The sequence below is a fragment of the Octodon degus genome, unplaced genomic scaffold, assembly GCF_000260255.1.
Source record: "Octodon degus isolate 3935 unplaced genomic scaffold, OctDeg1.0 scaffold00246, whole genome shotgun sequence".
Classification (NCBI taxonomy): Eukaryota; Metazoa; Chordata; class Mammalia; order Rodentia; family Octodontidae; genus Octodon; species Octodon degus.
The window spans coordinates 1,246,377-1,270,387 of record NW_004524822.1 but is presented as its reverse complement, the minus strand read 5'-3'; the positions used below and the strand labels follow the sequence as shown (position 1 = coordinate 1,270,387).

Genomic DNA, 24,011 nt, shown 5'->3' with positions numbered 1-24,011 from the left:
GTGCTCTAATCCACTGAGCTATCTTATCTGGCCAGCCCTATAGGGTTGTGAGTTTGAGGCCAGACTGGACTACAAAGCAAAAGTTCGTCTCATAAAAACAAAAACAAAAAAACATTCAATTTGGGTAATAAGAGGAGTAGCAAATAAAGTATTCTTTCTCCCCTGATTGGGCCCATGCCTTCTTTAACCTGGCAATCTCCTTCTAGGAGCCATCACGTAGGAAGTGAAGGTTTATGTGAGCTAAGTTAAGTATCCCAATAGTAGTAAAATAGCAACACATCTCTTCTATTCAGTATTTGGCAAAAAATGACACTTGTGGAACAGCTACCAACAAGGAAAACATCAGTGCTCACGTGTACGCCTGCAGCTCTTCATTCAGAGTAAACTATAAATGGCGTATTTGATGTAATCCCAGCCTTGCTTTTTAAAATGACTTGCACCACCTTGTGTGAGGCTGAGGCAAGAAGAGCCCAGAGAGACCAAGAGTGCAATGAGGAGCAATTTCCAGGATTTGTCTACACTTGTCCAAACCTTTGTTACTTTCAAAACTGGGAGACAAACACCTAGCTGTGGGGTGTTAAGGTCTTGTATAAGAAATGGAGATGGGTGGGGCGTGGTGGTCCACCTGTATCCCCGCTACTTAGGAGGCTGAGGCTGGGGGATCACATGCGCCGAGGAGTTTGAGGACAGCTTAGGACCCACAATGAGACACCGTCTCCAAATTAAGAAAGGAGGAGGAGAGGAGGCATGAAACAAGATGGTCTACACATCAGCACCCTTAGCTCCCTTCCACCTTGGGACCATCTTAATTAGTAACTTGAAAACTGGTTCAAGCCAGAAAGTGAACCTTAATGTAAAAGCAAAAAAAAATTTCTTTACCAAGTGTATTCAGAAACACAAAAACCAAACTCATTCCGAGGTGCTGGGTGATACTTCCATCGTAACATGATTCCGGGCACCCCATGTCTGGTATAGTCAAATGGTATAGTCAAAAGAGGATTCCAAAGTCTGAGACGCTGGTTTCTAGTCCAGCCCTTTCTGTTATCTATGTGATGGGGGCAATGGATGTATTTAGGCCTTTGGGCTCCAGCTGGTGGGAGGATTAAAAACACCAGACTGGTATTCTCAGATACAAACAGAGGTGGATACTAACTCTGTGGATGTCTCCTTTTGTTTTTTGAGAGGACTTGAGATGCAGCCCAGGCAGGTTTCCAATTCCTAGACTCAAAGGATTCTCCTGCCTCAGCCACTTGGGTAGCAGGTACCACAGGTGGCAACAAACATTCTTTTTCCCTAGTGTTGAGTTTGGAACCCTAGACCTTGTGCACGCTAGGCGGGGCTCATCACGCAGCCAGACCCTAGCCCTGTGTGTAGAAGGGGACTGTAGCTGCTGTGTTCATCTTAAATGATGCATTCTGAAGGATAAACACGCTGCTCACATGGGATGAAAATTAAGTTAGGGGAGAAGCTTAAAACCATCTTATTTTGTTAAAAGAATGTCCTTTTCACCCATTTCTCAAGGATGCCTCCGAGTAAGAGAAGAATCTTCTTGTGCTGGAAGAAATAAACTTAACTGAGGCTGCTCACCCTCCCTGAGAGGAAAGAGGCTCTCACACTTGCCACGAGAGTGGGAGGCACATGGGGGGCTCAGAAGAAAAATCAGCCACCAAGCACAGGATAGTCCCCAAGTCCACCCCAGTAAGTGGGAGCCTGAGCCAGCCAGGGGTGACATGAAACCTTCTGGCGGCTGCTGCATGAAAGGAACAAAATGACAACCCAGGTTGGCTTTGGTAGGCTCTACCTAACCAACATCCTCCACGTCAGTGGGTACGCAGCACAAACTGTGTGGCCCAGGCTGACTTCAAACTCAGTGATCCTCCTGCCTCAGCCTCTTAAGTGCTAGGATTATAGGTGTGCTTCACCACACCTGACTGGAAGGCAGTAAGAATCTTCCTGAGAGCATTTGACCTGTGAGAGAAGACAGACGCAGCCACATTTTCCTACAGGGATGGTCATCTGGGCTTTGCCCTTCCTGGGGATACAGCAGTCAATTACTAAATATGAGAAAATGATCCCTAAATCAGACAGGCAATAAAGATATCTAATGTGAAAGAGGAAAGCAGGCACAGGCTGTGCACAGAAAGAAGCATTTAAAAATAAAATCCTGGCTCTGGGAGTAGAGCTCTGCAGGAGAACCCTCAGGCAAGCCCTGCAGGGCCTGGGTCTGATCCCCCGCAGCACACGAGTGGCACCCTGCATTCCCCCCACCAGCACACAGCCTTCGCTAAACTGGAACCGTGTGCAGAGGACTCACGCGGCTCCGTGCAGGAACTCACAATTCCTTCCATGTTTAATAGCGCGAGGATTAAAATCAGAGCAAAGGGGCTGCAGCCCAGGCAGAACTAAGACACTATCAAAACAGAATACTCACAGGGCCAGGGAGATGGCTCAGTGGAATAAGCGCTTCCCTGGGAAGCGCAAGGGCCTGAGTTCAATCCCAGGCTCCTCAAACAAACAAACAAACAAACAAACAAAAAAAAAAAAAAAAAAAAAAAAAAAAAAAAAAAAAAAAAAAAAAAAAAAAAAAAAGAGCAAAAAACCCAAAATAGTTAGTGCTAAAAAAAAAGATCAGTTCTTAGAAATCCAAAATACAGTAACAAAATAAAATCTAGATAGAGAATCTTTTTTTCCCCAGAGAACAGACCCAAATACAAAGGTAGAAAACGAGGAAGGGGAGAAATCACTCCCAAAGGCCTACAACTGGAATGGTAGCAGTTCTAGAAGAGAAGGGAAAGAGGGAAGCGAAAAAGTGATTTCCTAGAAATGAAGGGCAAGAGTCTTTAGACTGGAAGGGCCCCAGAGCACCCAGCCTGCGGTGTGGACAGTTCCCGTGGAGACCACGGCCATCCCTGGGATCCATCTGAATCCTCTTGCGCAGCTCTAGAAAGTCCCGTCAAGCGGGCCTTTCACAAGAACAACTGTCCCTTTCCTGCGGGTACCACGCTCAAGGCCCAGTCACCTAACAAAAGCGGTCCCCTTGGAGATTACAATTTCAATGTATACCTGGGGATGGGGGGGGGCTCTCCCAGAAGTTGCTTAGGGGTAATCCCTGGCTCTGCTTGGAAATCACTCCACCAGCACTTAGGAATTTTCTGCTCTCTTGGCACTTATTAGAAGGGGAGGGAAGGGACTCCCGCTGGTCCCAGGGCTAGAAACACACAGCATAGATCCTTGGGCTCTTCACGGTCCTTGCTTTAGCTCACTTAGGCACCTGGATAAGAGGCTTCCTTTCCACCGCCAGCCCCAATTCCCAAGACAACTCATCTCCGCTCAGCACACAGTTTGCTCCTGAAAAAGCAAAGTGAGATATTCTCACGTTTGAAAGACAGAAAAAGAAAGTGTTCTTAAAAACTGGAATCACAAAAAGTGAAACCCAGCTATGCCTGGCAAGCTTCCATCAAGCACATTCCTACTGGAAAAAATATTTAAGTCCTGGCATTTTTCTTTTCGTGTGAGACGGCTTATTTTCTCTGGAGATGTTTTGCCTAGAGAGGAAAAGATGAAAGGAAGACACAACCAATGTTTTCAAATACTCAGAGGGCTGCCATGTGGGAAGGGACGCGAGTTTGCTCTGTGTTGCTCCAGAAGGCCGCGCTCAACAGAGGGGAGCAGCCTCGGGAGCCACGTCCTCGCTCCAGCAGGATAGATAAACTGCCTCCTTCTCCAGAGACAGCTCCTCAAGCCCTCAGTGCACAAGCAGATGCGCCTCCAGCTCGGGGCTGGGGCCTGGCTTCCTCAGCCTCCAAGCTCCCCCTACGGAGGCTTCCTAGCCTCAATTCTGACTATCCAGGAGGACAAGCACAGCCAGTGCCGCCCACACGTCACAGGTTGAGGCCCTGAACCCCAGTACCTCAGTGAAGCTGATTTCAGAGAAAGGCCTTTCAAGCAGCAGTGAAGTTTAAAAAGGAAGACAGGCCTCCTCCAGCCTGAACAGGACACAAGACAGCAGGGGTGGATGCAAACAGAAAAAAGACCACGCCAAGGCACAGCAAGAGGATGGACACTTGAGAGCCGAGCAGAGCCTCAAGATGAACCAGACCTTCTGGCCTGCAGAGCTGTGAGAGAACAAATGCCTGCTGCTCCGCCTCCTGCACCTCAGGCAGCCTTAGCAAGCTATAGAGCTTTGCTGTGTTCCAAACCCTGCAGTCCCCATTAAGACACTTTCAAGCAAACAGGTCATTCATTAAATCCAGCAAGCGGCCCTTTTTCTCACCAGCAGAACCAACACATACAGGACCAAGGAACACTTGCTGTCATTCTGCACTACGTCTGAAGTAAACACAAAAGAACTGAAGAAAATTCCAAGTATGGTCATTAATACACTAAAATGTTGACTTTTAAGCCCAGAGAACACATCTTCAGGAGTTATCAAAAGCATCACTATCTATCACATAGGGACACTGACTGAGCTCTAGAACATACCACGGGCTGAAGTATTTGGAGTTCAGCATAGGAGGCAAAACTGAAGCCATTTCACTCACTTGGAACATAAGTCAAATGCTGAGAAACACAAAAAGACAGCATTACAAAAATTTTTTAGGGCCGGGGAGATGGCTCAGTAGAACAAGCACTTGCCTGGCAAGTCCAATGGCTTTAGTTCAATCTCTGGTTCTGGGGGGAGAAAAAAGAAAATTAAATGGTCTCACAGTCTGAAGCTTTGGCGTTCCTGAGTCGGGACTCATTCCAAGGTGGGGTTAGAGATCTGGGTGATGCGGTCCCTGAACACAGCCCTCAAGAAGGGCCTCAGCACCCTCCTAAAACTGGAGAGAACACGTCGCTCCGCTTGCCCCTCAGACACACGATGCAGAGCCAGCTACCCATGGGCAGGCCCAAGCTGCCTGGCCTGGGCACCGCCGGTGCCTTGGCCTTCCCTGCGTCCAGGACAGTGAGCAACACATTTCTGCTGTTTATAAATTCCCCAGTCTAAGGTATTTTTTTTTTTTTGCAACAGCCCAAATGAAATAGGTCAATGACTAATAGCAGTGTATTTTCAAAAGGCCTATTTAGTGGAAAACCATTCCTTCTTGGTCACTTTGAAGGAAAGGGCTAGACCTTGGTGTGTTACTCTGACAAAGGCATGGTCTGACCACTGCTGTCACTTGGCTGTTAAGTACCTTCCCCCAAAAGGCTCATGTTGAAGGCTCGGTCCCGGGGGGCTCTGGGAAGCACTGGAGACAAGCCCCTGAGGAGACTGTGGGACCCCAGCCTCCGCCATATTTGTCCCTTTCCTCCATGGTGGCTACCACAGGAGCAGTTTGCTCTGCCATACGTGCCCCAGCACTGCCATGTGGCGTTCCATGCAACAGGGACCTGAGCCATGCAATGGGTCCACCCAGTCTTGGACTGGAATTTCTAAAATCAAGAGCCAAAATATCCCGTTTCTATGAGTTAATGACCTCAGGGATTTGTTAAGTGCCAGAACGCTGACCACCACACTCACCTCCACTTCCACTCAGTGGACGTGGAAATGGAACAGCGCTGTCCTGGGTCGGCACAGTGTGGATCCTGCTGGAGGGTGGGCCGTGGGCCTGACTCTGTACAGATGGGCAGAGTAAGCTTCTATGCAAAAATACTTCATGGTTTTTCTTGTTTGGAAAGCCACTTTCTAAATTTGAAGTTTGAACTTCATTGAGCAAAATGTTCAGAAGTAGACATTTTATTCAAGAATGTCTCAATGTCTTTCTAAATGTGGCCCCAAGGGCTGGAGTTCCTCTCCTATATGCCATGGCTCGGCCGTTAGTGTGAAAGATGGGGCAACCACTTGTCCCCAGGCTGTCTGTCTGTCTGTCTGTCTGTGAGACGCGGTCTGTCTACCTCTCCAGAGCCGTTCTGTGCAAAGGTCACTTGGGTGTCCTCAGGAGCTGATCTGCCTCGTGGTTTTTAAAGGCTGGAACTGGTAATATTGATATGAGTGATAGAATTTCAGGGGTGCCTGGGGAAGCTCACTTTACAGATGAAAATCCCTGCCCTGTGAGATACAGAGGTGTATTCAAAGGAAGGTCACTGAAACCCAGCGCAACAGCAGCAGCTGCACCTGCCTCCCGGCCTTGTAGTCCATGAATGAAGCGATTCGGAGAGACAGAGGACAAGCGCGAGTCTGGCTCTCCCTCCCTACAGCAGACACTTGTGTTTCCTTTGGCTAAGGTAAAAGGAAGGTTCACTGCTCTGTCAGACCTGAGCAAGCACAGGTCACAAAAGACAATCTTTACTTTGGCTACTGACGAATAAAAAATAAATCTGTAAGGGCTGGGTGGATAGCTCAGTGGAATAAATGCTTGCCTGGCAAGGACAAGGTCCTGAATTAAATCCCTGGTGCCACAAAAATCAGTCAATCAATCAATCAATCAATCAATCAGTCATTCTTTCTGGGTGGAAGCAGACCATGACCTGTGCCATAATTTTCCCTTGACATTGAGACACTTCAAAGCCCACAGGCTAGGCACACGGCTGCAGAGCCGTGGAATTCCTCATAATCAGCTCCCAGCAATTGAACTCCAGAGCACTTTCACCCAACTTCAAGGCTTTCCTGTGTGTGCTGTTGAGTTTTTAGAACGGTACAAAACAGCTGAGAAAATGTGTGTAATAATACATTTTAAATACCAGTCCAGGGTCTGGGAAGATAGCTCAGTGGTTTAAGCATCTGCCTGGCAAGCACAAGGATCAGAATTCAATCCTGGGCCAGGAAGATGGCTCAGTGGAATAAGCGCTTCCCTGGCAAGCGCAAGGGCCTGAGTTCAATCCCGTTCAATCCCGCAAGGGCCTGAGTTCCGAAAAAAATAAAAAATAAAAAAAAAATAAAATAAAAGAATTCAATTCATGGTTGTCAGCAATCCCAGTTCTGGGGAGGCTGAGACAGGAGGATTACTATGAGCGAGACCTTGTACCAAATAAATAAATAAAAGATTAAAGTGAAAATTAAAAAAAAAACGAGTCCCTGTTGGTGGGGGGAGTAATAGTAGTACAAGGTACTACTATTACTAGGAATCTTGGTCAAGGGCAGATCAGGATCATATTTCAGGTTGCCAGGCAACACCTGGATACCAGCTGTAAGCACCTGCGAGGTCCCAGGTGACACACTGAGTAACATCTGGCTGTGTTACTGCCCGTGCAACAAAGCGAGGGAGTGTGGACAGCATCCATAAATCTGCAGTTTATGTTCATATGCAGAAGATGAACGAATATAAAATTAGCTGCCAACAAATGCTCCTTACCCATGACTGAAGTTATTACTCTCACTGAAAACTGTCTTCATTTATTCAAATATTTGTTAAGGACAGATTATATTCTGGATTCTGCTCAAGACCAAGAGGATGAAAAAACAAGGCAAAACACACCCAAACACAAATGGAACACTGCCTCCTATTCCTAGCCACTTCCCTACCACTCACCCGTCTGCCACCCCAGGGAATCTCGGCCCTCATGATTCTTACCTCTTAAGGGGTTGGCGTGAGAGACAGACACTGGATGCCAGATGATAACAGATGGAGTGGAGAAAAATGAAAGCAGAATGCAGGGGAGAGACGGGGTTGACACCATGTCTTGTGAAAAACACTAATAAGGCACTGTGTTCCAACTGGGGTAGAAAAGAAAGCAAGTCCTAAACCCATTTCCTCTCAGTACAGAGAGGAGTTTTTCACAGAAGTACACAGGCGTGGAGTGGATCCTCCCTCCAGATCCGTGTTAGGTCTTAGAATATCCCCGATCTAGATAAAGTCATTAACGTTCAAGGCAAGGAAGAGTAACTTCTAACTCTGGAGTGGATTTTCTGTAGGACCACAAGACCCGCAGAGGGCTGTGATGACTTCCCAGCCACCTCATGGCCTCTCCACATCCGGAAGGAACTAAGCACCAGGAACTGGGAAACTCAAATTTAATCAAAGCAAAGACAGCGACATCAAGCACCATAAGAAAAATGAAATTTCTTGCAGTATTGCAAGCTCAGCTATTAGATAACTAAGCAAGGGCAGTTCCATTTGTGGCTAACCTGAATGTGACATATGGGTGTACAAGAGGATTTCTGGGACATACAAGGGACGCACCCTTTATTTATTTATTTTTTTTAATTTTTATTTATTTGAGAGAGAGAGAGAGAGAGAGAGAGAGAGAGAGAGAGTGTGGTGTGTGTGTGTGGCCAGCTCAGCCCACCAGGGGGCGAGGCTGGCTGGCATTGGTGCTGGGGGATTGAACTGCGGTCCCCGATGCTTTGCTAAGCTTGTTCTAAGTAGGTGCTTTAGACCACTGAGCCATCTCTCCAGCCCCGGGACGCACCCTTTAAAAGGCTTCCACGTTGAGCACTCCCACTGAGGAGGGGCTGTCTCTTAGGCTGAGGGGTGTTCTCCAGGATGCGTAGGTGTAGCAGGGATGGTGGACTGTCTCCCGTTCACCATCCTTTCCTTCTGTTACACTCAAAACCTGTGTCTGCTGGTCGAGTCTTTCCCATTAGAGGGGTCCCAGAGGGGCAATGCCAGGGGCAAAGCAGCCAACTGTCTGCTGCGCACTGCTCTTGCTGCTGCTGTTCGTGCCGCCCGCTCTGGGCATGCGACAGCACAACACGAACACATAAGCAAAACTCAGTCAGTGGCTCACACACAGTAAACAGTGAATGTCTAACGTTCACTAGCTCTGCGGAGTTCACTCTCTATACTCTATATACTTGAGAAAGGCAAATCTCAGACAGACAACAGGGATCTGAGGGCTTAGCTCCATGCTATAGTAGTCATCTAGCTCGCATGAGTACTGGGTTCCATCCCCAGCAACACACACACACACACACACACACACACACACACACACCCCAAGTAAACTATTACACTCAAATGCATTAAGACCTGAGATACCTACTGGACTCCTCACATCTAGCAATGAGTTCTGCAGACCTGCTTTTTTGATTTACTAAGAGTTTTCCTCATGTGTTTCAGGACAGCCTCAGACTCAGGGCAATCCTCCTGCCTCAGCCTTCTGAATGCTGGAACTTACAGGCAGGTGTGTGTCACTGTGCTAGCTTCAAAACATTTTAAATCTAAAACTGCTGCTAGGCCAACATATATTTTTTTTTTAATTTATTTATTTATTATTTTTTTTTATTTATTTGAGAGAGAGAGAGAGAGAGAGAGAGAGAGAGAGAGAGAGAGAGAGAGTGGTGTGTGTGTGTGGCCAGCTCAGCCCACCAGGGGGCGGGGCTGGCTGGCATGTGGTGCTGGATTGAACCGCGTCCCTGATGCCTTGCCAAGCTTGTTCCAAGTAGGTGCTTTAGACCACTGAGCCATCTCTCCAGCCCCCCAACATATATTTGAAAGTCATTCTAGTCAGGAGTTCTAGCTCACAGAAAACCATGAAAGACTACAGGATAACTGATAACAGCTTTAGAGGATACAGACTTTTTTAAAACTAGCCTTTGCAGTAGAAGTACATTTACTCAGAAACTAGGAGCCGTTGTGCAGCCTCTGTGGGAAGGCCTGGAGGGGACTGGCATGATCAAACTCCAGTTGGGAAGAGAAGGCCCAGCTACACTTCTACACAAAATTTCAAGAAACTGGTAAGTCAGTAAGTCTTCTCACAAAGGCCCGGATGAGAGGGACTGAGTCTCCAGGGCTCAGCGACTGGCTCAGATCTCTCTTTTGTCCATGTCTAACATTTGTGTCCACATCTGACTCTGCATGCCCCTTCAGATGACTTCTAAATTCCATACAGAGGCCCCTCCCTCTTTATCCCTGACCCTGCTCTTCAGGTTTCAAAAATAGCTACAAGACTGATTCTGCTTTCATGGTTCAGAAGAGGACTGGTTCTGAATTACCTGTATCTCCGGTTTGAGAAAAACATTATTCTGGTCAAGGTAGGAATAAGTATGTTCACCTCTGGCCTTGTCTAAACATTCTGTCTACTGTGGCCACATCCCTCCAATGCACTCAGTCTCACAGAAATACTGTAATCACTGTTGTTTTTTTTGTGATGCTGGGAATTGAACCCATGACCTTGCACAGGCTAGGCCATGTGCTTTGTCACTAAACTGCAATCTCAGCCCATAAATGCTGTCTGTCACTTTAAAGTCCCCGCCCGCAGCAAGAATGGACCTGTCTCAGGCAGGTTCCCATCTGGTGACCTTGCTGAGCACATGCCAAATGCCACGGTTGGTGAAACCCCCAATTGCCACCAATGGATCTTATGCACCCAGTCTGTCCACGGATCAAGACACGTAGGGTTTATTTATGTGGACGGTGGTAGGGACCAAGGTTTCTAACACTGACGTCAAAAGAAAAACATGACAAAAAATGATTAATAATTGAACATGAAGGTTCAGTCTGTTTTTACATTGCCAAGCTATTAATTATCACTCACAAAGCAGACAAAATAGAGAAAGAAAACAGCATGCACCAAGTTGCCAAGGGAGTAACAGTCCTGCCCACAATGCAGAGAGCGGGTCCCCAAAGCTGGGACGCTAATGTGTCTCTGGTGGTGGCCTCTGTGGTCCTGGGCCACTCAGGGGCAACAGCTGGCCTTTCCTAGAACTCAAGGTCTTGTCAGAATCATTTTTCTCTTCTTTAGTAGTGGGACTGAACCCAGAGTCCATTTTATTTTTGTGAGGCTGGGCCTTGCTAAATCAGTAACTCCCCCAGGCTGGGCCTGAATTTGCCGTCCTTCCGCCTCAGCCTCCTAGCATGCCTCTCCAAGCAGGTGCGCCGTGCAATTAGCACTCTTCCTGCCCAAGGAATGTGATGTCTGCTCAACCCCCAAGAGGCATCTGTGATTCGAAGCCTGGATGGGCTCTGGGAGACAATGGAATTTAGTCTCAGGGTAGGGACAGAATGACTTTTACAAAGTCAGTGTTTATCCATGTGGCGGAAAAGGACAAGATATCACATCTGGACTACAGGAAGATAGCCAGGAGCAACCCTGCGGGAGACATGCCACACATGAGCAAGACTGCCCACGCTCTCTGGGGTACAGCGAGCCCAGCCAGCCTGTCCCTCCTCCTCTTCCTGGCCCACAGTTCCACAGAGCCTAGCAAGAAGCCCATGGGGCCAGGACCTCCCTTGGTGACCTGTCCTGGGCCTCTCACCTTGTCCCCGGAACACTTTCTAGGCTATCCTCTGCTGTCTGGACTTCACCTCCACGCGTGGAGAAGACACGCTGGACCTCGCCGAGGCTCCTGCACGATCCACCGATCTGTCTTAGCCTTGCCAACGTCATCACCACTTCCCAGGGTTGCAGTAAGTTACTAAAGCAGGGGGAGGCTGGGGCACAGCTCAGACAAGAGCCCAGGACGCACAGGGCATTACTCTCCTCCCTTGGCCCTCACCCCTCACCACCTGCTGGGGGCACCAGGGCTGAACTCAGCTCTACCTCTGAGCTGAACCTTGGCCTGCATCTCCATGGATCTAAATCCAGCCTCCCCAACCCCAGATTTTACTCTATCCTTCACCTCAAGGAATTGCTTTGCCTGAGCTCTGAACAGGCCTTATCTTTCCCAAAATTCAGTAGGCAACCACCAAATGGCTTGAGCGTTGTTTACTTTTTTAAGGATCAGCCTCAAACTTGCTACGTAAGCCAGGCCGGCTTGGCCTCCTGATGTTGGGACTCCAGGTGTGCACTACACTCCCAGCCTGACTTATGTCCTACTGTGCCTTCCACAGCCTTCCTTCTTGGATGACTTGATGGGAGGCACTGTAAAAGCAGGATTCATTTCCTAGCCCGCTTCATCTTCCCGGAGCACTCAGCTCAGCGACATGGCCGTAAGTCAAAAACCACTGCTGCCCAGTTTGATTCAAAGGGAAACACAGAAGGATCAAGCACTGTGCTTGGGAATTTGAATTGTGTCCTTTATGATCACTCTGGTGACTATTATTTCCTACCCTTATGCTAGGTCAGGCAAGCGCTCATCTGAGAGCCTGGATATGGCCAGCTTTATGTGGATATCAGTCTTCTTGCCAGCTTCAAAGCTGCGCCCTGCGTGCAGCTGGGCTGCACCGTGGGGGCATGGAACGCAGGGAAACAGGTTCCACGTGTTTGAGGAATCTCATCCCGCTGGGGCCAGTCCAGCCTCCTTTCCCTTTATCCGTCTTCTTTATTTGTACTGGAGAGAAGCAACGACTTGCTGCACGCAAGGTCGTCATTTTGCTCTCTTCAGCAGTGCTGATGAAGCCCTTCTGGTTGTTACTGCTGAAATAGGGGTCTGTCTTGCTAAGGATCTCAACCTGCCCAGGCTGGGCCAGGACCTGCGGTCCTCCTGTCTCAGCCTCCCAGAGTGCTGGGATTACAGGTGTGCACAACCACATCCAGCTCAGTCATTACTTCATTAAACGAATGGCTCCAGAGGAAGCAGCAGCTCCAGAAGAGGCTCCCCACCATGCAGACTTCCCCTGTTCGCAAGAGACCTACACAGGACAGGGCCCTCAATTCCAGCTTCAAAGTCTGGTTCTCCAAACCATCCCAAGTGAGGTGAAATCCAACAAGATACTTGGCGAAAGGCTCACTCTGAACAACCACCTCCAAGACCTGCAGGCACAAAAGCTCTCAGATGTGCAGTCTGCCTTTAGGCAAAGAGCTGTGTGCACTGGGCAGTGTACCTACTAGAAAAACCTACGCAGGTTGAGAGGTCTGTCACCAGGGTAGAAGACAGCACACTGTTATTCTTATTGGGTTTTAGAGGTAGATCCCAGAGGTTCATGCATGCTAGGCGTGTGCCATACCAGTGCTCTACCGTGGAGCTAGTACTCTGCTCGATTCTTCCAAATCAGCCATGACTCTTCACTGTCTCAACATAGTCCACATCCAACATCAGAAAAGTAATTTGGACAAGGCAATGATAATTTTAAAAAGCAACAGTAAGTAGAGTCGGGCATGTAGCTCAGTGGTAGAATGCTTGCCCTGCACTGCAGAGAGGCCTCAGTGCTGCAAAGAAGTAAGACATAACACAATAAAGAAATACTAAGTTCTAGAAAGAGATTTCTGGATAGTGAAATCTTGCCACAAACAAACAAGCAACAAAACCCAACAAAAAGGTGTCTGGCTTTGAGACCTAAGCATAGAGGTGCTCCAAGGGGAGTATTTTCTTTGGAAACTAACGGATTACTTTTGTTGTTGACATCATCCATCACTACACGGAATGATGGTGTGTTTTCTGGAGAAAATATGTGACAACTGAGTTTTCCACAGTTCATTCCAAAAGCTATTTGTCCCCCGTTCCTGGCCTCCTGCCAGAGCCGAGAAGGATAGCTTACCTTCGGTGACAATGACTTCCTCCTCCTGGCCATTCTGGGCTCCCTCCTGGAGGATGAGCTCTCCTTGTTCAGCCAAGCCATTGACGGTGGACAGCTGACCGTTCTTCTGCAGGAGCTGTGGTGAAGACAGAACCGTGTAAACTTCACGTCAGTCCTCACATCCAAGTTAGAGCAACGCACGAATGTTCAAAATTATACAAACTATTCAAAGGAAAAATGCCGAGAAATGAGGACCCACAACAATGAGGAATTTTAAGCTATACTCATCTGGGGGACCCCACTGCCCTACAACGGGCCTGGGGTGCTGTCATCAAGCACAGTGGCCTTGGCCTCTGGGGCGGTAGGTGCACCATCATGCATTCATCCGACATAGACACTCACCATTCCAGATCTCCTTCAGACATAACACTGAGTAAATTAGGCACGGCTCCTACCGTCCTGAGCCTACAAACTGCTACAGAATCTGAACTCCCACCCTGCAAACAGATCTCGCTAGGTAGCCCCGGCCTCCAAATGCTGACCCTCCCACCTCAGTCTCCCAAGTGCTCGTAGGGTAAGCAGGTACCATCACACCCATACCTTGAGCACACTGGGTAGGCTTTCTACCACCACACTACATTCCCAACCCTGAATGCATTTTCCTTTAAAATCGTGACACACGATAGCCACTGGTAACTGGGATGCATAAAACAAGCCTTTCTCAGGTTGCAGGGCAGATGTTCAAGCAAATAATTACTAAACTGCAGCTGTGCAAACTTTCATGAATAGACCAGACGACAATAACCAGACAGCCCTGAGTAAGGCTAAGCATGTCCAGGACTTCTCCCAGGTAAGAAGAGAGAAGCCTGCCTAAGCCACTAGGCAAGAGCTGAGCTAGATAAGGGCTGGGAACAAGAAGGCCTAGTGGAGAGAAAGCCAGTGTTTCCAGAACCTAGGCAACGAACGTCCAGTGCCACTTGCACATGCCTGTAGGATGGCCTACGGAACTCATGTCCTCTAATCATTTCTTTAATCCAGAGAACAAAGATTTTAAAAACGTTGTAAGCCCAGTAAACATAACACAACAGGAAGAACCTGTAAGTTTCAACAATGCGTTGTAGTTTGCACATATTCATTGTAAAACCCACTGGGGCAGGTGCCATCATTGCCCTTTTACAAGGGCCCTGAGACTCAAAGCAGTTACCCAGCATAACTGTCCCATCACTCACCCCCCTAGCCAGAAGTCGGGGTCTTATCAGGCAGTATTTCCAGGGTCTTTCCATGTCACAAAAAGAATAATGCCACATCAAGGACCTGTTACTACACACCATAGTAAAAGAGTCATCCGCACATACCAGCCACACCTGTTACAGAGACAGCTCCAAAGGTGGAGCCTGTACCTGGCATGAAGGAGGACCTGAAGCCCAGAGCCCATAAAGGGAAAAAGAAGGAAGCCTCAAAGTGGGGCCTTCTGCCTGACATCATGCCATCCCACTTACAGGACAGCAATGACGGGCCAAACCTCAGGGATTCAGATCAGACTTGAAGCCTCAGAGGGCTCAAGAGGGTCCATCCAGAAGCCTTGAGCTGTGCTAAATTGCTTTCACCTGGTGGCTTTGTTCCCTGCAACTCCATCCTTCGATGGCTTGCATCTCTCCTAAAATAATACCACTGTGCTCTAACGCTGACGTTCCAGATGGAACAGTTGGCTTCAAAATGCCCATGCTGAGTCCATTTATTAAACGGAATACTCAGATTACACTTCCACTTAAAGTCTTCTCTTACCAAAATATGAAAGAAGGGAATTTTAAATGAAACCAACAGACAAAAGGAGAAGGGAGGAGGTGTTTCTACAAGGCCCATCAACAAGCCGTCAGAATCTTCTAACTAAATATCATTAGTGATATGCACCGGGTTAGATTTGGATTTGATTAATAATGTCAAGAGCTGGGGAAAGGAAAGCAAGAATCACATATTTGCGTGAGTTACAGGGTAACTCGACAGATGTTAAATCTAAAAAATGCTGAATGCTTACTTTTTTTTTTTAAATTGTGTGTGTGTGTGTGTGTGTGTGTGTGTGTGTGGCCAGCTCAGCCCACCAGGGGGCTGGGGGATTGAACCGCGGTCCCTGTGCTTTGCTAAGCTTAAGCTTGTTCTAAGTAGGTGCTTTAGACCACTGAGCCATCTCACCAGCCCCTGAATGCTTACTTTAAAACAAAAACAAAAACAACAACAACAAAAAAAAAAATATATATATATATATTTATTTATTTGGTACAGGGTCTTGCTATGCAACTCAGACACATAGTGATCCTCCTGTTTCAGCCTCCCCCATGCTGGGATTACAGGCATGTGGCTGGCTTGGCAGGCCCTGGGCAGGGCCAGCATGTCATGTGGTGCCAGGGATTGAACCTGGGTCCTTACACTTGCCAGACAGGCACTTAGATCACTGAGCTATCTCCCCGGCCCTGAATGCCTACTTCTGACTGTGGCAGAAGTGAGCACAGATGTCTTCTTATTTTGATTCCAACGCATTAATCTTGGGTCACTTATGCCCTTGCTTAGCCACACAGTGCTGACATTCTACAGAGTTTGGAGTTGCTCAGAGCTTCTGTCACTCTTGTAATTCTTCGTTGTGGTCTAATCAAAGACATCTTTAGCTGGAGCCATCAGATCTCCTTAAATGTGAAGGGTCCATGCAGCACAGGCACTAAGTACACTGGATGACAGAAAGACGACTTCGGGGGCAGGACACAGCCCTGGGGATTAATCCCAGGGACTTTTGCCTTTTATTTTTCTTTACTCTGAAGCAGGTTCTTGCTAAGTTGATAAATTGTTCCACTGCTCAGGCTGGGCTCAAACTTGTGATCCTCCTCCCACCTCTCAGCCTCTGCAAAGGGATAGAATTACAGCTGTGCAGCATCGCATCCCACTGAAAGAATCTTGAAAACTGCCATCAGCTGCTAGGCCTCCTTATGCTCTAAGAAACTTAGAGTAAGTTTCTGCACTGAGCGAGGGTAACCGTGTCGCTTTAGAAAGGCATCTGTCCTCAAGGCCTAAGCGTGGATCCAGCGGCCCCATCCCTTACATTTCTACTGTAAATTTGTACGTGAGTGTCTTCTTAGCCAGCTGTGCATCTCACTACCTTTCCCTAAGGGACGCAGGAAGCAATGTATGTGTTTACCCACCAGATATGACAAACGCGGCAAGGGGGCGTGCCTGTGTGCAAAGGTTCAGATCAGGACTTGGACCCACCTTTATGCTCTTTTAACTGGTTTTACATACGTTTACTGGAGCAGTAAAGAGCAACAGACCCAGTGGGTTTGGACATGCGAGCCAAAGTCCTGTGACAGTGACATGGAACAAGAATCAACTGATACAGACATGGGAATGCAGACCCCCTTGATCCAGCTGATGACGAATACGGCAATGTGAGCACTCATGACTGGTTGATGTGTGAAATGGCCACGCAATGAAATGGCATGACCAATGTTAGAATGAGGCCCAAGAGTATAGAGAAGGTCTTGGCAGGAGTGAAATGCATGGGACAGTCTGTCAGCACTGCCACTCAGGGTTGGATATTGTAACAGGAAATGCCGCAAGGGGGCCGGGAAGATGGCTCAGTAGGATAAGCACTTGACTGGCAAACGCAAGGATCTGAGTTCAATCCCCGGTTCCACCAAAAAAAAAAAAAAACAAAAACAAAAACAGGAAATGCCGCAAGTTGCTGTGAAATCCACACAGGCGAAATGCAAGTAAAACATTCTGTAGTCACCAGAGGACACATTCAAAATTGTATTTATTGTGACGCCTCACCAACTGAAGTGAAAACATTCATCCGTGTTTAGCAGATTTCTCATGGTGATTGTAGGAATGTAAAAGACTTATGGAAAAGTGAGGGGTCAAAATATGCCCCCCCCAAAAAAAAGAGTATGCCTTGTAGATGCAAAGACATTCTTTAGACATTTTTCTTGGAACTCAGCCACCAGGTCCTTGTTGACGTAGTAATAAACTGAATGATGCTGTGAACAGACTTGTTGCTCCCATCTCCCAAACTGTGCAGAAGGTGACATCTGACAATTTCCAACTGATGTTACATTTGCCAACAGAGCACAGTTGGACCAGCACAGGAATTGTGCACAGAAACAAAGCAGAAATTCCAAATGAAATGCTACAATTTTAAAAGAGAATTACAGGGCTGGTGAGATGGCTCAGTGGTCTAAAGTACCTACTTAGAACAAACTTAGCAAAGCACAGGGACCGCGGTTCAATACCCCAGCACCACATGCCAGCCAGCCCCACCCCCTGGTGGGCTGAGCTGGCCACACACACACACACACATAAATAAATAAATAAAATTAAAAAAAAAAAAAGAGAGAGAATTACACAGTACAATCTTTGATTTTCAGAAAAGATATAACCTTGACCTCCTATATGGCAAAGAAAAGAAAACTCATAGTCATGAAGGTAGTATTTCACCATGATGAAAATATGCAGAGAAACCTCGACAAAACAGAAGCCTAAGTTTCTACAACAGCACTGAATGTGGAGCGGATGCTACAGAGTTATGCAGCAGCTGAGAGGTCACTTGACTGATTGATTGATTGATTGATTGATTGATTTTTTTTTTTTTTTTTTGGTACCAGGGATTGAACTCAAGACCTTACGCTTGCCAGGCAGGCACTTATGCCATTGAGCTATATCCCAGCCCCTGACTGATTGATTGATTCTGTATTTTAGGGAAGGGTCTACAGGGTGTTCACAGTCTCACTATTAGATCGGACAGGTTGATCCACCTGTTTACAGCCTCCCAACATCTAGGATTACAGGTGCATACCACCATGCCCAGTCTCAATCTCAATTGCTGTCCCAGTGTGCCCTAGGCGTGGGGCTGGCACGGCAGGGCTGGGGATCGAACCCCTGGCCCCCGCGTCTATTTGCAGGAACTTTAATCCACTGAGCTATTTGACCAGCCCTGAAATGTCACTTGAAACACAAAGTGTTAGCCAATGAGTGTTTTTCACTCAATCCTAAATATGTGTGGCATAGTTTGAGAGCTCATAAAGAAAATAATCAGTGCAAAATGTTAAGGAGAAATTTTCTTAGAGGACTGGGACTTGAGCGCATATGAGACCACATACAGCAGATGAAAACCACAATGTCTTCTGCCCAGGGAATGATGAGGACACACTTGTGGAGCACACTGTGTGAACAGGCATGCACAGCATCACGGAGACCTACTACGACAACAGGAAAGAAAATTATGTCAACCGTGCCGTACAAGAAAACGCAGGAAAACAATATGCACACCATCAGTATAAATGGTAATTGTGCCGGGAACACAACAGTTGTCATGTGTGAAGACTGTCTGCTGTAGGTATAATTGAAGAAAGGTATTTTTTGTATTGTACTACTGGGATTTCCACTGTAGATCATAAGTGAATTTATTTCTGATGCTTTTTTAAGACTTCAAGACTTTGTACACCAAAAAAAGAAAAAAAACTGTGCACATCAAAAAAAAAAAAAAATTCACATTGAAAATTTTGCTACTTTTTTAGAAACATTCAATAAACATTAAAATCTCAGTACTCTGTGATTTTTTTCCTTTTAAGTACTTATGTTTAGCATAACAAAACTCATAAAGAAATTAGTAACTCATCAATAGAAATAGTCTGAAGAATGAACATGGATCAGAGTTAGACTTATGCTTTTTTTTTTTGGCGGAACCTGGGATTGAACTCAGGCCCTTGCGCTTGCCAGGGAAGCAAGTGCTTATTGTACTGCGCTATCTCCCTGGTCCCCAGTCTTATGCTTTAAGGATGTGACCTTTAAGTCTATTGTATTACGTTCACAGCTTCAGTCCAACAAGTGTACCCACCCGGGACCCACAGGTTCGTGTCCTGGCGAACCATTAGGGCTCACGGCACACAACAATCCACTTATAACGGTACCTTACGCCAGGTCTGGTGGCACACGCCTGAAATCCCAGCGCTCCGAAGGCTGAGGTAGGAGATCAAGAGGTTGAGACCAGGCTGAACTGCACAGCAAGACCCTGTCTCAGACACTTCGGGTTCCATGCATTCAGAAGCATCTCTACCAAGAAGAACGCCGCGGGCTCATCCCCACCCAGCAGCTCTGCGAGAAATGGGAAGCACGCACAGCTCTACCTACGGAGACCCTGAGACACAAGAAGACTCCACTGCACTCCTGGGACACAGGATGGAAGGGACAGATGTGACAAGAAGGAGGCTTTCTGCGGCAAGGAGGAAAATCATGTGATCTAAGGCTTCCAAACAGGGACTGGCCAGATAGCTCAGCGGACTAAACGGCCTGCTTAGGCAGAGCGCAGCGCCAGGGTTTGATCCTCGGCGTGTCATGCTGAGACGGCGACTGAGACTGAGCATGGTGCGACGTGCCTGCAATTCAGGGTTTGGGAGGCTAAAAACAGGAGGAAGGACCACTATCCCCGATCTACACAGTGAGACCCTGTAGACCCTGTAGCAAACACATTAAAAAAAAAAAAAAAAGAAAAAAAGATAATGTAAAAAAAAAAGCCTTCCGAACAGGATAGGGAAAGGAACTGATGCTTCCCTTTTCTACCATGAGGCTCTCCTCCCCACCCACCTCCACCACCACCCAACTGAGACTTAGTTTTATGAATACTTCATTTCTTTCAAGACAAAGATTGGACTTGAAAGATACAGGCCTCGCTTAAGCACGCTCAGCCCCAGAAACCTAATCTTCCCACTGGACCTGCCCTTCAAAAGCATCGATGCCCTTGAACACATCAAAACCCTCAATGTTTTCACGTTGATATCCTTGGAGTAGGTCAGCCAGAGTTTATTCCCGGAAAGTATGACCACATTGCAACGAGGCAAGCATCGAGCACAATACTCCCAAGGCCTGGGGCACCACTGCTTCCCTCTCCTGTTTGTAAGAACTGTGAATACCCAAAATGGTGGTCCGGGCGCAACAGAAAAACTGAGACTTCCCTGTCCCTCGACCCTTGCCCTGGCCTGCAGCTTGCTTGGACCCCTGCCCGCTCCCACAGCCGGCAGCAGCAGCATTTATTGAGCTCTCTGATACATCTGTTAAGCAAGGAACAAAACATAGCAGCTCTTGAGAGTGGCCAGGAGATGGGATAGAGGGGCTGAGCCAAGAAAGCGACATTTCCTGACCCACACCCCTGCCTCAGCTTATGGGGTTTCCTTCTGCGATCCCACTTCCAGCCCCCAGAGCTATTCCATAGCATCTCCCCACCAGGAGATGCTCTCCACCAGGCTTGGGGGTGCCTACCACTGTAATCCCAGCACTCGGGAGGCTGAGGCAGAAGGATTGCTGAGCTGAGGCCATCCTAGGCTACAAAGTGAGTTCAAGGCCAATTTGAACTGCACAATTAAGCCCTGTCTCAAAAATAAAAAGAAGGAAATTGTCTGTTTACCATTTAAGGAAGGTTTTCTGGAACAATATCTGTAGAGCTCATGACCCTGTGAGTCTGAGCGTGACATGCCAGTAGTTCTCTAGTGCTATCACTGAATATGCAGCTTCTTCTTATTATTATTTCTTTGTTTTTATTTGTGTATTTGCTACAAGGTTTCACCAGCAGATAGGATTCATGGTGATCTTCCTGTTTTCAGCCTCCCAGCACTGGGATTACTGGCATGCGTCACTGCACCCGGATTCTGTTGGCTCAGCGTGCCCAGGGGCGGGGCCAGCACCGGGGTGCTGGCCAAAGCAGACATTTAGTCCAGAATGTGCAGCTTCCATTTCTTCCGTATTTCAGGGGCCGGGGATTTAGCTCAGTGGCACAGTGCTGAGGCAAGTGTGAGGTCCTGGGTTCAATTCCATGTACCCCTCTCATTTTTTTTTCAGTAAAATTCATCATAATTACTTAACAACTCAGCCTCACCTTTGGGCATGAAAGCTAAATTCTACAGAGAAACCTACTAAAACTACCTGCTTTCTTTTAACATGCAAAATGAGTTATCCTTTCAATGGAACATTAATATTCAAGTGTTCAAACAGGTGGACGTTAAAACAATTATCTTGTATTGTTTATGCAGACCCTAAAGGGCCCAGTCACTGATGGACAAACTCATTGTATTGGGTCCACCTCAAAGGCCAGCACTAGTCCTGCTGGGATCTGAGCACACCAGCAGGGCAGGGCAGCAACGGCGACCGGCAGGCATCATCTCAGAAGGGTTCTGTGAGCATATCAGCCTGGGAAACTTTGATGTAAGACAGTCTTGGGCTGACTCACTTATAACATATGAAGGTCAGTCAAAAATGCCCCCACATAAAAAGTTTTAGTTATTTCTAAAAGTATTAAAACTCCTGGGTTCTCTGGGAAAGTATGTAAAAGAAAACACAAAGCTCCAAATCTGGTTAGGTGGGAGACCAACCATGCTGACTTCAAGCAAAGGGAATTGTTAAGATCTCTGCTTGAGATGAGGGGCATGAAAAGCAGCACCTACCAGTGGGGCAGCTCCACGGGCTGCTTGCTATGCACACCATCGATGATTCCCCTGGGGAAGTGTTTCCCTGGACCGCTGGAAGCATCCACGCCTTAGGTCTGCACCATGCATAGGACAGAGAGATGCTACAAACTCACAGCATATTTTTAAGCCACACAGAATACCACCGGCATCCCTCTCCATAAGAGTGCTGCACAAGAATTCCAGGGCCTATGGCAATTGGTGTTCCCCTCTAGAATCATGTCACTCCTTGTGGGGTGGTGGTCCTGATCCTCCTAGATAAGAATCACTACTCATGACCAAAGAACCAAAAGAGAACTGTCATTTGTTTAAAAACCCTAAAGAAAGCTAGAGTCTTGTGTGTTTGTCTGCGTTCTGCTGCTATGACAAACTACCTGACACAATCGACTGAAGAAGGACGTTGATTTTAGGGTCACGACTTCAGGCTTTCGGCCCGGGTGCTCTGGGCCTGGGGTAGCACTGTACATCATGGTGTAAGCACACGGCAGGAAGCTTGCTCACTTCACCCTGCCAAAGAGTGCAAAGGGCAGGAGCCGGACAGATTCCAATGTCACCTTAAAGGACACACTCCCAGTGACCTAACTTCCTGGATCCACTAGGCCCCACCACCACTAACAGTTTCCTAGCCTGAAGAGCAAGTCTATTTAATAGACTGGGCTTGGGGGACACTCCCAAACCGCAGAGCCATGACAGAATCCACCTCATGAGACTCCTGTTATCTAGATGGGCATGGTGGCCCCACCCGTAATCCCAGCAAAATGGGAGGCTGAGGCAGAAAGATCATGAGTTCAAGCCTAGCCTGGGCAACCTACTGACTCAGTGAGATCCTATTTCGAAACTTAAAAATAGAAGATGGGCTGGGGATATAGCTTCACATGGAGTCCCTGGGCTCAAAACCCAACAGTGTCCCACTTCCCCAAAATCTTACTATTCAAGTGAACTGTGATTAAAAAAGGGTGTCTATCCACTTAGGGGAAAAGACTGAAGAATGCAACAATTCAAAGGATTTACATTATGGACAGACAAGCAGCCCAACGGCTCCACAATGAGCAGAAGAGAAGGCACCTGGCCTCTGGCTATCCTAGACCTCGCTTAAGCCAGCACCCATGCAGACCCCTGGAAGGTGACAGATACCCTAGGATCCTGACCTTCGTTATGATGGTCCTCCCTTCTAAGCCGTTGTACCCCAAGCCACACAGGACTAATTAGCTACCTTCCTAAACCTTGAATGCAAAATCAAGCAACTGCTGTGAAGTCTCAACAAGTCATTGTCGAGACTGTCATGACTGGCTTCACGTACCCACGAACTCCTTAGGCTTTATTTGGAGTAGATGTCCAAAGTCAAGATCCCAATTCCCACCTGACTGCTCCACAGCACAGTCATGGTCAAGTAATTACTCTCACGGCAAGTAGTGGCTTCTCTCAAAGGGCAGTAAAATAATTATATCACAGCCTTACCTAGGAAATGTGTCTCTAAACTGTAGCCTAAAATGCGCTGTGTACCACAAAAAGGCTAAATAAGTTGCCTAAGCCAAGTCTGACAAACATTTAACAAAGCAGACAAGTAGCAGTGTTGAGTGAAGTTTAGATGTTAAAGATTCATCTAGATACTAATTTCATTTAGATACTAATCTCATTCTTTTTTTTTTTTTTTAAAGGGACAGGGTCTCACTGCTATGCAGTTCAGGCTGGTGTTGGGCTCACTTTGTAGTCCAGGCTGGTCTGGAACTCCTAACCATCCTCCTGCCTGAGCCCTCCAAGAACTGGGATTGTATGCGCTGCCACACTGGACATTCTTCTAATCAAACATACCCCCCTGTCACACACTTCACCCTGGAGCTGGACATAAGGCGTAGTAGAGTATACCACAGCCCCAACTCTCTACAACTACCAACTGTTTATAGGAGCAGGCAGAGGTGCTCAAGGGGAGACACCAGGGCTCTGAGGAAAAGTCCTCTCCCTTCCAGGGAAAGGAGGGGTGTGTGTGTGTGTGTGTGTGTGTGTGTGTGTGCGCGCGCGCGCACGTGCATGCACAGCACCCCGGTAGAGGCTTCGCCCTAGCTTTGGAGGCCCTTCACCACTGATAGCGACACAGGGAGAGGGGAACAGACGCATACTCCAAGCTTTGCCCTTATGATGAAGGACTGGGACCACTGTCACAGCGCAATGATCTCCACTGTAGAAAGCAAATTTAGTGGCTTTCCTGCCTTTCAATCTTGTGGCTTAAAATGGTTGCTCATTTTTTTTTTTTTTTTTTTTT

The 24,011-nt window shown here is 47.4% G+C and overlaps 1 protein-coding gene across 4 annotated transcripts in view; it reads right to left on the bottom strand.

The window, feature by feature from the left end:
• The window catches only part of Akap12 (A-kinase anchoring protein 12), a 91,197-nt gene that overhangs the window by 34,087 nt on the left and 33,099 nt on the right, over positions 1 to 24,011 (bottom strand). For 3 of the 4 annotated variants that reach the window (XM_023706246.1, XM_004645992.2, XM_023706247.1), the window contains exon 2: positions 13,278 to 13,392. In XM_023706246.1, coding sequence (XP_023562014.1) covers positions 13,278 to 13,392 — 115 coding nt within the window. Of the gene's footprint in view, positions 1 to 13,277; positions 13,393 to 13,658; positions 13,730 to 24,011 lie in introns of those variants that run through there. The other variant, XM_023706248.1, reaches the window with a different exon arrangement.